Raw genomic sequence first — 15,682 nt, 5'->3', positions numbered from 1 at the left:
CGGCTATGACAGAGCCTGGATTTGAACCAGAATCTCTAGTGGCACAGCTAGCACTGTGATGCAGTGCCTTAGACCACTGCGCCACTCGGGAGGCCATAGGTGGTCTGGGTGGACATAGACCCACCCACTTGGGAGCCAGGTCCATCCACCGGGGAGCAGGCCCAGCCAATCACAATGAGTTTTTCCCCACAAAAGGGCTTTATTACAGTCAGAAATACTCCTCAGTTTCATCAGCTGTCCGGGTGGCTGGTCTCAGATGATCCCACAGGTGAAGAAGCCTTATGTGGAGGTCCTGGGCTGGCATAGTTACACATGGTCTGAGGTTGTGAGGCCGGTTGGACGTAAAAGCCAAATTCTCTAAAATGACTTTGGAGTCGGCTTATGGTAGAGAAATGAACATTAAATTATCTGGCAACAGCTCTGGTGGACATTCCTGCAGTCAGCATTGCCAATTGCATACTCCCTCAAAACTTGAGACATCTGTGGCATTGTGTTGTGTGACAAAACTGCACATTTTAGAGTGGCCTCTAAAACGGTGTGTGTCTAACTGTGTCAAGCACATGAAGTATGTTCCATTTCTCTATCTGTGTTTATATTGTATACAAACTTGTTATTATGTATCCACTGTTGTTTGCATGTGTATGCAAGTGAGATGGTATCATGGTAGTATACTGTAGTATACATCTACATTGACTGTGTGTGTGTGCCGCAGGGCCACCCTGGTGTGTGAGCTGGTCCGTGGTGTAGAGGTCCTGAGGGAGGGGCTGATCTCACCAGGGGCCAACCCTCTGAAACTCAACGACTCCGTCTGTGCTCAGCTCTGTGATGTGGGGCCAGCTGGCTCTGCAGAGAGCTACCAGGTACAGATACTCTATTTGTTGTAATGGCATCCAGAAGAACCTGAATTCAATAACCAAAGACAGCAAGATGCTGTCATTAATACTCATTGAGTGGGTGTACTACACTGGCTCTGATGCTCGTCGGATGTGGCAGGGCTTGAAAACTATTACAGACTACAAAGGGAAGCACAGTCGCGAGCTGCCCAGTGACACAAGCCTACCAGACGAGCTAAACCACTTCTATGCTCGCTTCGAGGCAAGCAACACTGAAGCATGCATGAGATCACCAGCTGTTCCGGATGACTATGTGATCACGCTCTCCGTAGCCGATGTGAGTAAGACTTTTAAGCAGGTCAACATTCACAAGGCCGCAGGGCCAGACGGATTACCAGGACGTGTACTCCGAGCATGTGCTGACCAACTGGCAAGTGTCTTCACTGACATTTTCAACATGTCCCTGACTGAGTCTGTAATACCAACATGTTTCAAGCAGACCACCATAGTCCCCGTGCCCAAGGACTCTAAGATAACCTGCCTAAATGACTACCGACCCGTAGCACTGACGTCTGTAGCCATGAAGTGCTTTGAATGGCTGGTCATGGCTCACATCAACAGCATTATCCCAGAAACCCTAGACCCACTCCAATTTGCATACCGCCCCAACAGATCCACAGATGATGCAATCTCTATTGCACTCCACACTGCCCTTTCCCACCTGGACAAGAGGAACACCTACGTGAGAATGCTATTAATTGACTACAGCTCAGCATTCAACACCATAGTGCCCTCTAAGCTCATCACTAAGCTAAGGATCCTGGGACTAAACACCTCCCTCTGCAACTGGATCCTGGACTTCCTGACGGGCCGCCCCCAGGTGGTAAGGATAGGTAACAACACATCAGCCACACTGATCCTCAACACGGGGGCCCCTCAGGGGTGCGTGCTCAGTCCCCTCCTGTACTCTCTGTTCACCCATGACTGCATGGCCAGGCACGACTCCAACACCATCATTAAGTTTGCCGACGACACAACAGTGGTAGGCCTGATCACCGACAATGATGAGACAGCCTATAGGGAGGAGGTCAGAGACCTGGCCGTGTGGTGCCAGGACAACAACCTCTCCCTCAACGTGACCAAGACAAAGGAGATGATTGTGGACTACAGGAAAAAAAAGAGGACTGAGCACGCCCCCATTCTCATCGACGGGGCTGTAGTGGAACAGGTTGAGAGCTTCAAGTTCCTTGGTGTCCACATCACCAACAAACTATCATGGTCCAAACACACCAAGACAGTCGTGAAGAGGGCACGACAAAGCCTATTCCCCCTCAGGAGACTGAAAAGATTTGGCATGGGTCCTCAGATCCTCAAAAAATTCTACAGCTGCACCATCGAGAGCATCCTGACTGGTTGCATCACCGCCTGGTATGGCAACTGCTTGGCCTCCGACCGCAAGGCACTACAGAGGGTAGTGCGTACGGCCCAGTACATCACTGGGGCCAAGCTTCCTGCCATCCAGGACCTCTATACCAGGCGGTGTCAGAGGAAGGCCCTCAAAATTGTCAAAGACTCCAGCCACCCTAGTCATAGACTGTTCTCTCTGCTACCGCACGGCAAGCGGTACCGGAGCGCCAAGTCTAGGTCCAAAAGACTTCTCAACAGCTTCTACCCCCAAGCCATAAGACTCCTGAACAGCTAATCATGGCTACCCGGACTATTTGCACTGCCCCCCCCACCCCATCCTTTTTACGCTGCTGCTACTCTGTTAATTATTTATGCATAGTCACTTTAACTCTACCCACATGTACATATTACCTCAACTACCTCAACTAGCCGGTGCCCCCGCACATTGACTCTGCAACGGTACCCCCCTGTATATATAGCCTCCCTACTGTTACTTTATTCTGCTCTTTTTTTTCTCAACACTTTTTTTGTTGTTGTTTTATTTTTACTTTTTTTGTTAAAAATAAATGCACTGTTGGTTAATGGCTGTAAGTAAGCATTTCACTGTAATGTCTGCACCTGTTGTATTCGGCGCATGTGACCAATAAAATTTTATTTTATTTTATTTGTATAGTCAATTATATGTGTACAGTCTCTTGTGTCTTCAGGTTCTGCAGTGAGAAGGGTCCGGATGCCATCAGGGTGCTCCTTCCTGATAAAACCTCTCCTGCTGTAAGTCGATTCAGCATTGCTCTTTCAACTCTGTCTAAATCAGTCCCTGGTGATGTGACAATGCTAACATTCGTTGTCTCTCCCTCCAGGTTCTCACCACGTCTGAGAACATCACCAAGCACCTGGCCACTGAGAAGGCTTGCAGCTGGCTCTGATCCAACATCACAGCCCTGGTCAAGCGAGAGTGGAAAACAACGTTTGACGATGTGATGAAGTCTCTTCCCAGCCCAGTGCCCTCAGAGACTGGTGGTGTGGGTGGGGCCGAGGCTAAGACTGGAACTGGGGCCGGTGCTGCGACGGGAACCCAGGAGCAGCCACGGACGCCAAGACGGGAAAAAGGCAAGGAGGCTGTGACGTCCTGCCCTTAGACTGCCCCCACAGTGCACCACTACCATCTGATGTCCTGGTAGAGATTAAAGTACTGTTCTAATGAATGTTGAATTACAGGATTTGATGCTATCTGTATTATAGAAAGTATGATAGGATAGCTAGATAGATAGATTGTGGTTATTATGATGATGATAGTCATGATAGTGATGATGGTTATTATGGTGATGATGATAGTGATGATGGTTATTATGATGATGATGGTGAGGATGATGGCTATGGTTATTATGATGATGGTTACGATGATGGTTATGGTTATTATGATGATGATGGTGATGTAAAAAAGTATGATTGTGCCCCCTACAGGAGGTGTTAAGTATTGCTGTGGGCCCCAGGTCTGAGGAGGAGGTGCTGACTGGTCAACAGCTGAAGGCTCTGCTGGACAGAGTAGGAGACACACTGAGCTGCAGAAAGCTACATTGTTTGACTATTATCACTTAAGTCCTGATTAGCACACAGATGTTACACTCACAATGAACATGGTGGTATGATTGAAACAGTGATCTTGAACACTACACCTGTTGTTACTGGTATTGATTCTCTCCCCCTCAGTTCTCCTTCCTAATGCCTGAACAGATGTTAATACGCTGTACTGTCTTGCTAGTCTGCAAACTAGGTAAGATAACTAACTGTCCTGCTAGTCTGTAAACTAGGTAAGATAACTAACTGTCCTGCTAGTCTGCAAACTAGGTAAGATAACTAACTGTCCTGCTAGTCTGCAAACTAGGTAAGATAACTAACTGTCCTGCTAGTCTGCAAACTAGGTAAGATAACTAACTGTCCTGCTAGTCTGCAAACTAGGTAAGATAACTAACTGTCCTGCTAGTCTGAAAACTAGGTAAGATAACTAACTGTCCTGCTAGTCTGCAAACTAGGTAAGATAACTAACTGTCCTGCTAGTCTGCAAACTAGGTAAGATAACTAACCGTCCTGCTAGTCTGCAAACTAGGTAAGATAACTAATCGTCCTGCTAGTCTGCAAACTAGGTAAAATAACTAACTGTCCTGCTAGTCTGCAAACTAGGTAAGATAACTAACTGTCCTGCTAGTCTGCAAACTAGGTAAGATAACTAACTGTCCTGCTAGTCTGCAAACTAGGTAAGATAACTAACTGTCCTGCTAGTCTGCAAACTAGGTAAGATAACTAACTGTCCTGCTAGTCTGCAAACTAGGTAAGATAACTAACTGTCCTGCTAGTCTGCAAACTAGGTAAGATAACTAACTGTCCTGCTAGTCTGAAAACTAGGTAAGATAACTAACTGTCCTGCTAGTCTGCAAACTAGGTAAGATAACTAACTGTCCTGCTAGTCTGCAAACTAGGTAAGATAACTAACCGTCCTGCTAGTCTGCAAACTAGGTAAGATAACTAATCGTCCTGCTAGTCTGCAAACTAGGTAAAATAAGTGAATGACAATAATCATCAATTAACCAATCAATCAATAATGTATTTATCATTGAATATACGTGTGTGTGTGTGTATGTGGTGTCGGGGGACCTGCCTGTGGTGTGGTCCAAGGAGGAGTGCAGTAGTCCAGAGCCTCCTGGTTCGGGTGCTGTACAGCCCCCAGTGACAGTCCAGAGCCTCCTGGTTCGGGTGCTGTACAGCCCACAGTAACAGTCCAAGCCCTGCTGGATCAGCTGGTGGTCTTGTGGAGAAGAGACTGTTGCTCCTCAGCCCCCCTCCACCTGCTCTTCACTGAGATCACACTCACTGCTGTCCTCAGGGCCAGTGGCTCAAAAGTAAGCCTCATGTACCTTTTGAACATGTCCGTGGCTTATTATTCTACCAGTATACAAGCAGTATGTTACCAGTATGATCAGTATATTACCATAATAATATAACTGTATTACCAGTATATTACCATAACCAATATAACTGTATTACCAGTATATTACCATAATAATATAACTGTATTACCAGTATATTACTGTAACAATATAACTGTATTAGCAGTATATTACCGTAATAATATAACTGTATTACCAGTATATTACCATAATACTATAACTGTATTAGCAGTAAATTACATAACAATATAACAGTATTACCAGTATATTACCATAAGAATATAACTGTATTACCAGTATATTACCATAATATACTCCTATTCTCTGCCAATGCCTGAGTTACAGAACCACATGGACATGCTGCAGGTCTCACTGCAACCTGTAGGGGCAGCCAACTGAGCGCACAGACAGGCAAAGGAGAAAAAGTATCTCTGTTGGCCAACAATGCCCAGTCTTTTGAGTGAAAGTCTGACAGTAACAGGTGTAGCTGAACTAATGTACTCTACACCAGACCTTGTTCGGATTTCAGGTTCCTAAGACATGAAACATTATGTCCCTGTAATGTGGCTGGCTGGCACAGCCCTTATTGTCCTGTCTAGAGTTGCAAAGGGAACCAGAAAGTCCTGCTGCTCAGGACCGGTGGTGCCACAAACCAGGGTTTATCAGGGAGGTGGACTTTGCATTCTGATTAAAGGTGTTTGGGTGCATTATCAATAAAGGGATAATGACGTACTTGATGGACCAACACTAATAAAACATGGACAGAAAAAATACAAAGAAAACCAAATCAAGGGGTAGGATTTGGGATTTTTTTTCAGAGGATTTGAGTTTCTTTGCGTTTTTTCTGTCAATTTTTTTGGGTCGGAGGAATCCTTTTATGTTCACACAACTCAAACAGGAAATAGTGTCATGTCCATTAGTATTAGTCTCAAATTATTTCAGTCCTATGCAGTCTATTTTTCACTGTGTGAGAGTACAATGCCTTTGAGCTTCACTTGTGATTGTATGTTCATGGATGCTTTCTGTGCATTTGTGATAAACGTTTTGTTCATGTTGGACTTCAAGTATTATGATTGACTGCTGCTTTTAAACTTTACATTTTCGTATGCTGCCTGTTACATTACAGAGAGGGAAAAAAGTATTTGATCCCCTGCTGATTTTGTACGTTTGCCCACTGACAAAGAAATGATCAGTCTATAATTTTAATGGTAGGTTTATTTGAACAGTGAGAGACAGAATAACAACAACAAAATCCAGAAAAACGCATGTCAAAAATGTTATAAATTGATTTGCATTTAAATGAGGGAAATAAGTATTTGACCCCCTCTCAATCAGAAAGATGTATAGCTCCCAGGTGTCTTTTATACAGGTAACGAGCTGAGATTAGGAGCACACTCTTAAAGGGAGTGCACCTAATCTCAGTTTGTTACCTGTATAAAAGACACCTGTCCACAGAAGCAATCAATCAATCAGATTCCAAACTCTCCACCATGGCCAAGACCAAAGAGCTCTCCAAGGATGTCAGGGACAAGATTGTAGACCTACACAAGGCTGGAATGGGCTACAAGACCATTGCCGACCAGCTTGGTGAGAAGGTGACAACAGTTGGTGCGATTATTCGCAAATGGAAGAAACACAAAAGCGCTGTCAATCTCCCTCAGCCTGGGGGTTCATGCAAGATCTCACCTTGTGGAGTTGCAATGATTATGAGAACGGTGAGGAATCCGCCCAGAACTACACGGGAGGATCTTGTCAATGAGCTCAAGGCAGCTGGGACCATAGTCACCAAGAAAACAATTGGTAACACACTACGCCGTGAAGGACTGAAATCCTGCAGCGCCCGCAAGGTCCCCCTGCTCAAGAAAGCACATATACAGGCCCGTCTGAAGTTTGCCAATGAACATCTGAATGATTCAGAGGAGAACTGGGTGAAAGTGTTGTGGTCAGATGAGACCAAAATCGAGCTCTTTGGCATCAACTCAACTCGCCGTGTTTGGAGGAGGAGGAATGCTGCCTATGACCCCAAGAACACCATCCCCACCGTCAAACATGGAGGTGGAAACATTATGCTTTGGGGGTGTTTTTCTGCTAAGGGGACAGGACAACTTCACCGCATCAAAGGGACGATGGACAGGGCCATGTACCGTCAAATCTTGGGTGAGAACCTCCTTCCCTCAGCCAGGGCATTGAAAATGAGTCGTGGATGGTTATTCCAGCATGACAATGACCCAAAACACACAGCCAGGGCAACAAAGGAGTGGCTCAAGAAGAAGCACATTAAGGTCCTGGAGTGGCCTAGCCAGTCTCCAGACCTTAATCCCATAGAAAATCTGTGGAGAGAGCTGAAGGTTCGAGTTGCCAAACATCAGCCTCGAAACCTTAATGACTTGGAGAAGATCTGCAAAGAGGAGTGGGACAAAATCCCTCCTGAGATGTGTGCAAACCTGGTGGCCAACTACAAGAAACGTCTGACCTCTGTGATTGCCAACAAGGGTTTTGCCACCAAGTACTAAGTCATGTTTTGCAGAGGGGTCAAATACTTATTTCCCTCATTAAAATGCAAAATCAAATTATAACATTTTTGACATGCGTTTTTCTGGATTTTGTTGTTGTTATTCTGTCTCTCACTGTTCAAATAAGCCTACCATTAAAATTATAGACTGATCATTTCTTTGTCAGTGGGCAAACGTACAAAATCAGCAGGGGATCAAATACTTTTTTCCCTCACTGTATATTATTTAGGGTAAAACATGGAACATGTTTTGAGTATGCCTATGTTGTTTTTTCAATGCTTGTGAACTAATGAAGGTTATTTGGGGCGTTGTCTCCATTTTTCATTGTCATACTTTTCATACTGTATTTCACTGTAGGCCTACTGTATTTGCATGAACTATGGCATGAACACATTTTCATGAAGGATTGCCACCATTTACGAAATCTCAGATGCCCCAACTTGGCAAGGCAAGCATCCTATGCTCTGCTCACTCAAGTCTCTATCTGTAGTGACTCCAGTCCAGCAGGAAATTCCGTTAAGTGTAGTCCAACGGTCCGTTGAGCGTCGGGAAGAAGCGGGCTCTTTACCGGGAGAAATGGCTTGAATGGCCGGCGATTAAGACACATTTTCCCGTTTCATCGGGTGAATGTTATAACTTTGGAGGTTTTAAATCCTGACGAATCGCCTTTACCAAGTAAGGAACTATGACAAACGTAAAAGTCGCGATTCGAGTTCGCCCTCTCAACGCAAGGTTGGTAAATGCAGCCTATTTCAATTCTACTGAGTTCTCTATCAAAGTTGGACTAATAACTTTGATTCATATGCAAATAACTGGACAGATAGTCTAGTCTATGATCCTTTATAATAGATGAATGGGATTTATTCTGATGTTGTTAATTGCCAGTGTTGCTACGCATGGTAATTGGGAAGCTCGTGCTGTGCGCCTAGGCTATCTAGCACACCCATTCGATCTTCTAGCCTACATGTTGATACAACATTTTTCATTAAATGATGCAAAGTAGATAGCCTATGTATGCCTCAAATTGACATTACTACTGTACTGTGCTCTGTGCATACACCCTAGATCAGTTAGCAAGTTACTTCTCGAAAACCCATGATAGCCATGTACACTGACAGCTGTATAGAGTGTGTTGCCGTCTACATTTACATTTTAGTCATATAGCAGACGCTCTAATCCAGAGAGATTTACTATTTTAGTTAATACACATCATTTATTAATGTTAGGCTACTGTTGTTATCACACAGTTATATCGCAATCTAATATGCAACCTTTATTGGTGAAACACTCATGGAAAACGTTTTTTATTTTATTTTTTTATTTTACAGCGCCATAAAACAATCTTGCGGTAGCTAGACTAGCGTAGTAAGCAGTGTGCCCAATCAGCTTCTCTCTACCCGCCCATTAGCCCAAATGACAACAGTATGTTGAGTTACCATCCTGCATCCCACTGCTGGCTTTCCTCTGAAACTAAGCAGGGTGGGTCCTGGTCAGTCCCTGGATGGGAGACCAGATGCTGCTGGAAGTGGTGTTGGAGGGCAGGTAGGAGGCACACTTTCCTCTGGTCAAAAAAAAAATATCCCAATGCCCCAGGGCAGTGATTGGGGACATTGCCCTGTATAGAGTGCTGTCTTTCGGATGGGACGTTAAACGGGTGTCCTGACTCTCAGTGGTCACTAAAGATCCCATCGCACTTATCGTAAGTGTAGGGGTGTTAACCCCGGTGTCCTGGCTAAATTCCCCTGTAACTATTCCCCAGGTCATTGCTGTAAATGAGAATGTGTTCTCAGTCAACTTACTGGGTTAAATCAAAAACAGGTCTTTGGGTTCTAAGGGGGTGGGGTTGTAGAGGTAAATGAAATGTAAGTTTAACTGTGTTTTTCCATTGCATTTGCTCTAGCTGTATGGTATAGTAATATCGGCCTAACTATAAAGCAAGTTCTTCGATGTGCCTGAACATCATTGGTTGTTTTAAATCCTTTCCTTGCGCTTTGCATCACAAGAGGGGACTTTATAGCTAACATTCACTGTCATGCAAATGCATGCTTCCTGCTTGTCTTTTACAGGGATTTGAGTTGTTGCTGTTGTGTGTGTGTGTTCATGGTTCAGTGTTTTGTGTCATGCCATCATTCAGTCTTTACACTTACACAGAGATAACAGAAGGACCCAAGCTGTCATGTTTCTCAAAAGACCAACCGGGCCACTACGTCATCTATCTTTTGTCTACTGACAGCCAATCAGACTCTTTCCAATCAGCTACTGTATGTTGTAAAGCCTTCTGAGAGTTAGAGAGAGGGAGAGAGAGTGAGAGGGAATGGGAGAGAGGGAGAGTGAGAGCAGAGAGGGAGAGAGACAGAGAGACAGAGAGAGAGAGGACAGCACTAGCTACTACATGTGCTACAATGTGTCAAACCATTAGAGAAATAGGCCTATTTCTATTTCAGTTCAAAACAGAAGAGGCCTCATTTTATTTTCCGTCTCCTTCCTCATCCTTCCTCTCATGCTGGTTGAGCTCCAGTTAGAAGGCGTCTCTCTGAGGTTGTTGTGGTTTTGGGTTGGGCCGTTGGGCCTCTGCTGGGGTTGGCTAAATGATTCCCACGTGATGAATGACACACACACACACACACACACACACACACACACACACACACACACACACACACACACACACACACACACACACACACACACCAAGACCAAGGACAGAGAAGTTATTAGTACTACTGCAGCAATCCCCCATTATCGCTCAAGGAGTTTTAAATTCATTCAGCTCTACTCTACCAGAGCATCAGATTTCATTCTGTTGGATCAGATGTGTCCAGAACCAGCAGCTGAAGCACACACAGCTGTCCTTGCTGCACACACACACACACACACACACACACACACACACACAGACAGTGAGACAGACACACACACAGGCTTTTGTCCCAGAAAAGCCTCAAGCTTCATCGCCCGAGGGACTCTTTGCTGGGTCCATTTTGGACTGTTTTCTTTTGAATAAGAACTGGTCAGTGGTCAGAGGATCTACTCTGATTCAAGGCTTTTGTGTATTCTCTTTCACACACAGTTCATGTTACATCATGTGATAGTCTCATGTCACTTAACTAGATTTGCTAGATTTGTCTGTAGGCCGTATTCCCCCTTTCAAAGTCACAACAACAAACTACCTAAAACATAGCGCTCGTCTGGCATTTGAAAAGACGGTACAGATTGAATTATTGTCTCTGTAACAGCCATTCATGGTCGGTCTCATAACGTTGTATCCAATTTGTCTAGCTGGGTGACATTTGGCTAGATCAACACTGATAAATACGTAAATGTAAATGTAAATGTAATGTAAATAAATGACCGACATGGTTTAAAGCAGGGGTGTCAAACTAATTTTGCCCATGGGCCGCATTGGGTCTTCAACGAGGTCCGGACTGCCGCACTGAAAATTGGTTATATTTCCTCGCCGTTAAAACTCGCTATCTATCGTTTTTTGAAGTTTCAATGCTCCCTGACTGTCTAGCTTTATTGATTATTAGTGAGCTGGACACAGTCTAGAAACTCTATGAATGTAGGTCCATTATATTTTCTGCACAGTTTCGATTTGGTTTTAGTCATTTTAGAGTATATTGAGTTCGTCCCAGAGCGTACATTTTCATACTTTTTTTTTTCCCGTACTGGTCCGCCGTGGGAATCGAACCCACAACCTTGGCATTGCAAGCGCCATGCTCTACCAACTGAGCCACACGGGACCAACTGAATGTTTTTGTGTTAAAAAAATGTCTAATCTCTTTCACAGGGAAAGCGTGGGTGGAGGGAGGCTAGCTGTCCAGGTAGAGGACAAGTTGGTGAGGATAAAGAATACCAAGGTGAGTGTATTATTATGTAGATGTACGTTTAACTGCACAGGTGATATTGTCATCTCCTCATCAGGTGTTATACGTGTTATAGGTGTTAAGGGCAGGTGGGGGGCAGCAGGTCTCTGTGAGGAGGGAGTAGAAGGGGGCATCTAGAGGGTATCTTATGCTGTATCTCTGTCAAACAGGATGTTTACAGTCAGGACTGGCCACTTCCTGTCTGATTCCTCCGTTGTTTATTATGCGTGTGCAGCGCCTAGCTTCACACAAACTCTGAGACACTATTTAGAGGGAGGGACCTTCCCTGACACACACACAGACAGGCACACACTGACAAAACTGCTCAGACACACACACATTCCAACAACACACACACATGGCCCATGACTTGTTGTTGTGTGAACTCTAAAGCCTCATAAAGTTCAGAGAAAGAATGTGGTTAAAAACCTGCTCTGTAAGATGTCTGCACTCTTAGAAAAAAGGTTCCAAAAGGGTTCTTCGGCTGTCCCCATAGGAGAACCCTTTTTGGTTCCAGGTAGAACCCTTTTTGGTTCCAGGTAGAACCAGTTTTGGTTCCAAGTAGAACTCTTTTGGGTTCCATGTAGAACCCTCTGTGTGAAGGGTTCTACATGGAACTCAAAATTGTTCTACCTGGAACCAAAAGGGTTCTACCTGGAACCAAAAAGGGTTCTTCAAATGGTTCCCGTATGGTTCTAGATAGCACCTTTTTTTCTAAGATTGTGTGACAAGACAGGTCGGTAACGACTTAACCACAGACACACCGGCCCACAATCCACTGCAGTAATAAACAGGAACCCACTTTATTACTTGTCTCTCAGTGACTTTGATTTTTTTCACTCTATATGTTAATCTTTAAAATGTTATCAATACATGTTCAACGGTTGCTCAGGGCTGGAGATGTTTAAGGCTGAGGTTAGAAGGATAGGGAGAGGATATGTGTTTATAGAAACAATATAACGAAGATGAGCCACATATGGCGTCCTATAGAGAGCAGGATCAGGACTCGGTGGCCATAGCTACCTGGAGCAGGGTTCCCTGGGAATCATTATTTTAGGAAAGAGGGACAGTTTGGATTCATTTACATTACATTTACATTTACGTCATTTTTTTTTTTTGGGGGGGGCTGGGGGGGTAGAAGGATTACTTTATCCTATCCCAGGTATTCCTTAAAGAGGTGGGGTTTCAAATGTCTCCGGAAGGTGGTGAGTGACTCCGCTGTCCTGGCGTCGTGAGGGAGCTTGTTCCACCATTGGGGTGCCAGAGCAGCGAACAGTTTTGACTGGGCTGAGCGGGAACTATGCTTCCGCAGAGGAAGGGGAGCCAGCAGGCCAGAGGTGGATGAACGCAATGCCCTCGTTTGGGTGTAGGGACTGATCAGAGCCTGAAGGTACAGAGGTGCCGATCCCCTCACAGCTCCATAGGCAAGCACCATGGTCTTGTAACAGATGCAAGCTTCAACTGGAAGCCAGTGGAGTGTGCGGAGGAGCGGGGTGACGTGAGAGAACTTGGGAAGGTTGAACACCAGACGGGCTGCGGCATTCTGGATGAGTTGTAGGGGTTTAATGGCACAGGCAGGGAGCCCAGCCAACAGCGAGTTGCAGTAATCCAGACGGGAGATGACAAGTGCCTGGATTAGGACCTGTGCCGCTTCCTGTGTAAGGCAGGGTCGTACTCTCCGAATGTTGTAGAGCATGAACCTGCAGGATCGGGTCACCGCCTTGATGTTAGCGGAGAACGACAGGGTGTTGTCCAGGGTCACGCCAAGGCTCTTCGCACTCTGGGAGGAAGACACAACGGAGTTGTCAACCGTGATGGCGAGATCATGGAACGGGCAGTCCTTCCCCGGGAGGAAGAGCAGCTCCGTCTTGCCAGGGTTCAGCTTGAGGTGGTGATCCGTCATCCATACTGATATGTCTGCCAGACATGCAGAGATGCGATTCGCCACCTGGTTATCAGAAGGGGGAAAGGAGAAGATTAGTTGTGTATCGTCAGCGTAGCAATGATAGGAGAGGCCATGTGAGGATATGACAGAGCCAAGTGACTTGGTGTATAGGGAGAATAGGAGAGGGCCTAGAACTGAGCCCTGGGGGACACCAGTGGTGAGAGCACGTGGTGCGGAGACAGCTTCTCGCCACGCCACTTGGTAGGAGCGACCGGTCAGGTAGGACGCAATCCAGGAGTGAGCCGCGCCGGAGATGCCCAGCTCGGAGAGGGTGGAGAGGAGGATCTGATGGTTCACAGTATCAAAGGCAGCAGACAGGTCTAGAAGGACAAGAGCAGAGGAGAGAGAGTTAGCTTTAGCAGTGCGGAGAGCCTCCGTGACACAGAGAAGAGCAGTCTCAGTTGAATGACCAGTCCTGAAACCTGACTGGTTTGGATCAAGAAGGTCATTCTGAGAGAGATAGCAAGAGAGTTGGCTAAAGACGGCACGCTCAATAGTTTTGGAAAGAAAAGAAAGAAGGGATACTGGTCTGTAGTTGTTGACATCAGTGGGATCGAGTGTTGGTTTTTTGAGAAGGGGTGCAACTCTCGCTCTCTTGAAGACGGAAGGGACATAGCCAGCGGTCAAGGATGAGTTGATCAGCGAGGTGAGGTAGGGGAGAAGGTCACCGGAGATGGTCTGGAGAAGAGAGGAGGGGATGGGTTCGAGCGGGCAGGTTGTTGGGCGGCCTGCAGTCACAAGTCGCAGGATTTTATCTGGAGAGAGAGGGGAGAAAGAAGTCAAAGCATAGGGTAGGGCAGTGTGAGTAGGACCAGCAGTGTCATTAGACTTAACAAACGAGGATCGGATGTCGTCAACCTTCTTTTCAAAGTGGTTGACGAAGTCATCCACAGAGGGGGGGGGGGGGGGGGGATTCAGCAGGGAGGAGAACGTGGCAAAGAGCTTCCTAGGGTTAGAGGCAGATGCTTGGAATTTAGAGTGGTAGAAAGTGGCCTTAGCAGCAGAAACAGATGAAGAAAATGTAGAGAGGAGGGAGTGAAAAGATGCCAGGTCGGCAGGGAGTTTAGTTTTCTTCCATTTCCGCTCCGCTGCCCGGAGCTCTGTTCTGTGAGCTCGCAATGAGTCATCAAGCCACGGAGCTGGAGGGGAGGACCGAGCCGGCCGGGAGGATAGGGGACACAGAGAGTCAAAGGATGCAGAAAGGGAGGAGAGGAGGGTTGAGGAGGCAGAATCAGGAGATTGGAGGGAGAAGGATTGAGCAGAGGGAAGAGATGATAGGATGGAAGAGGAGAGAGTAGTGGGAGAGAGAGAGCGAAGGTTGCGGCGGCGCATTACCATCTGTGTAGGGGCAGAGTGAGTAGTGTTGGAGGAGAGCGAGAGAGAAAAGGAAACAAAGTAGTGGTCGGAGACATGGAGGGGAGTTGCAGTGAGATTAGTAGAAGAGCAGCATCTAGTAAAGATGAGGTCAAGCGTATTGCCTGCCTTGTGAGTAGGGGGGGACGGTGAGAGGGTGAGGTCAAAAGAGGAGAGGAGTGGAAAGAGGGAGGTTGAAATCCCCCAAAACTGTGAGGGGTGAGCCATCCTCAGGAAAGGAACTTATCAAGGCGTCAAGCTCATTGATGAACTCTCCAAGGGAACCTGGAGGGCGATAGATGACAAGGATATTAAGCTTAAATGGGCTAGTGACTGTGACAGCATGGAATTCAAATGAGGAGATAGACAGATGGGTTAGGGGAAAAATTGAGAATGTCCACTTGGGAGAGATGAGGATTCCTGTGCCACCACCCCTCTGACCAGATGCTCTCGGGGTATGCGAGAACACATGGTCAGACGAGGAGAGAGCAGTAGGAGTAGCAGTGTTTTCAGTGGTAATCCATGTTTCCGTCAGCGCCAGGAAGTCGAGGGACTGGAGGTTAGCATAGGCTGGGATGAAGTCAGCTTTGTTGGCAGCAGAACGGCAGTTCCAGAGGCTGCCTGAGACCTGGAACTCCAGGTGTGGGGTGCGTGCAGGGACCACCAGGTTAGAGAGGCAGCAGCCACGCGGTGTGAGGCGTTTGTGTAGCCTGTGCGGAGAGGAGAGAACAGGGATAGGCAGAGGCATAGTTGACAGGCTGTAGCAAATGGCTACAATAATGCAGAGGAGATCGGAATGAAATGAACTAAACATCTGGGA

The 15,682-nt window shown here is 46.2% G+C and overlaps 1 protein-coding gene across 1 annotated transcript in view; it reads left to right on the top strand.

The window, feature by feature from the left end:
* Positions 1–8,364: 8,364 nt before the first annotated feature.
* Positions 8,365–15,682, top strand: part of LOC311102985 (stAR-related lipid transfer protein 9-like) — a gene marked incomplete at its 3' end in the record, with an annotated part of 44,253 nt that continues 36,935 nt past the window's right edge. Inside the window, exons 1-2 of the mRNA XM_084144486.1 lie at positions 8,365–8,430; positions 11,489–11,558. Of these exons, the coding sequence (XP_084000612.1) occupies positions 8,384–8,430; positions 11,489–11,558 (117 nt within the window). The 5' untranslated portion in view covers positions 8,365–8,383. The remainder of the gene's footprint in view (positions 8,431–11,488; positions 11,559–15,682) is intronic.

Source organism: Coregonus lavaretus (assembly GCF_964263955.1).
Source record: "Coregonus lavaretus genome assembly, chromosome: 27".
Taxonomy (NCBI): Eukaryota; Metazoa; Chordata; class Actinopteri; order Salmoniformes; family Salmonidae; genus Coregonus; species Coregonus lavaretus.
Note: the sequence above shows the minus strand (reverse complement) of the source record. Positions and strands in the feature narration are given on the sequence as shown.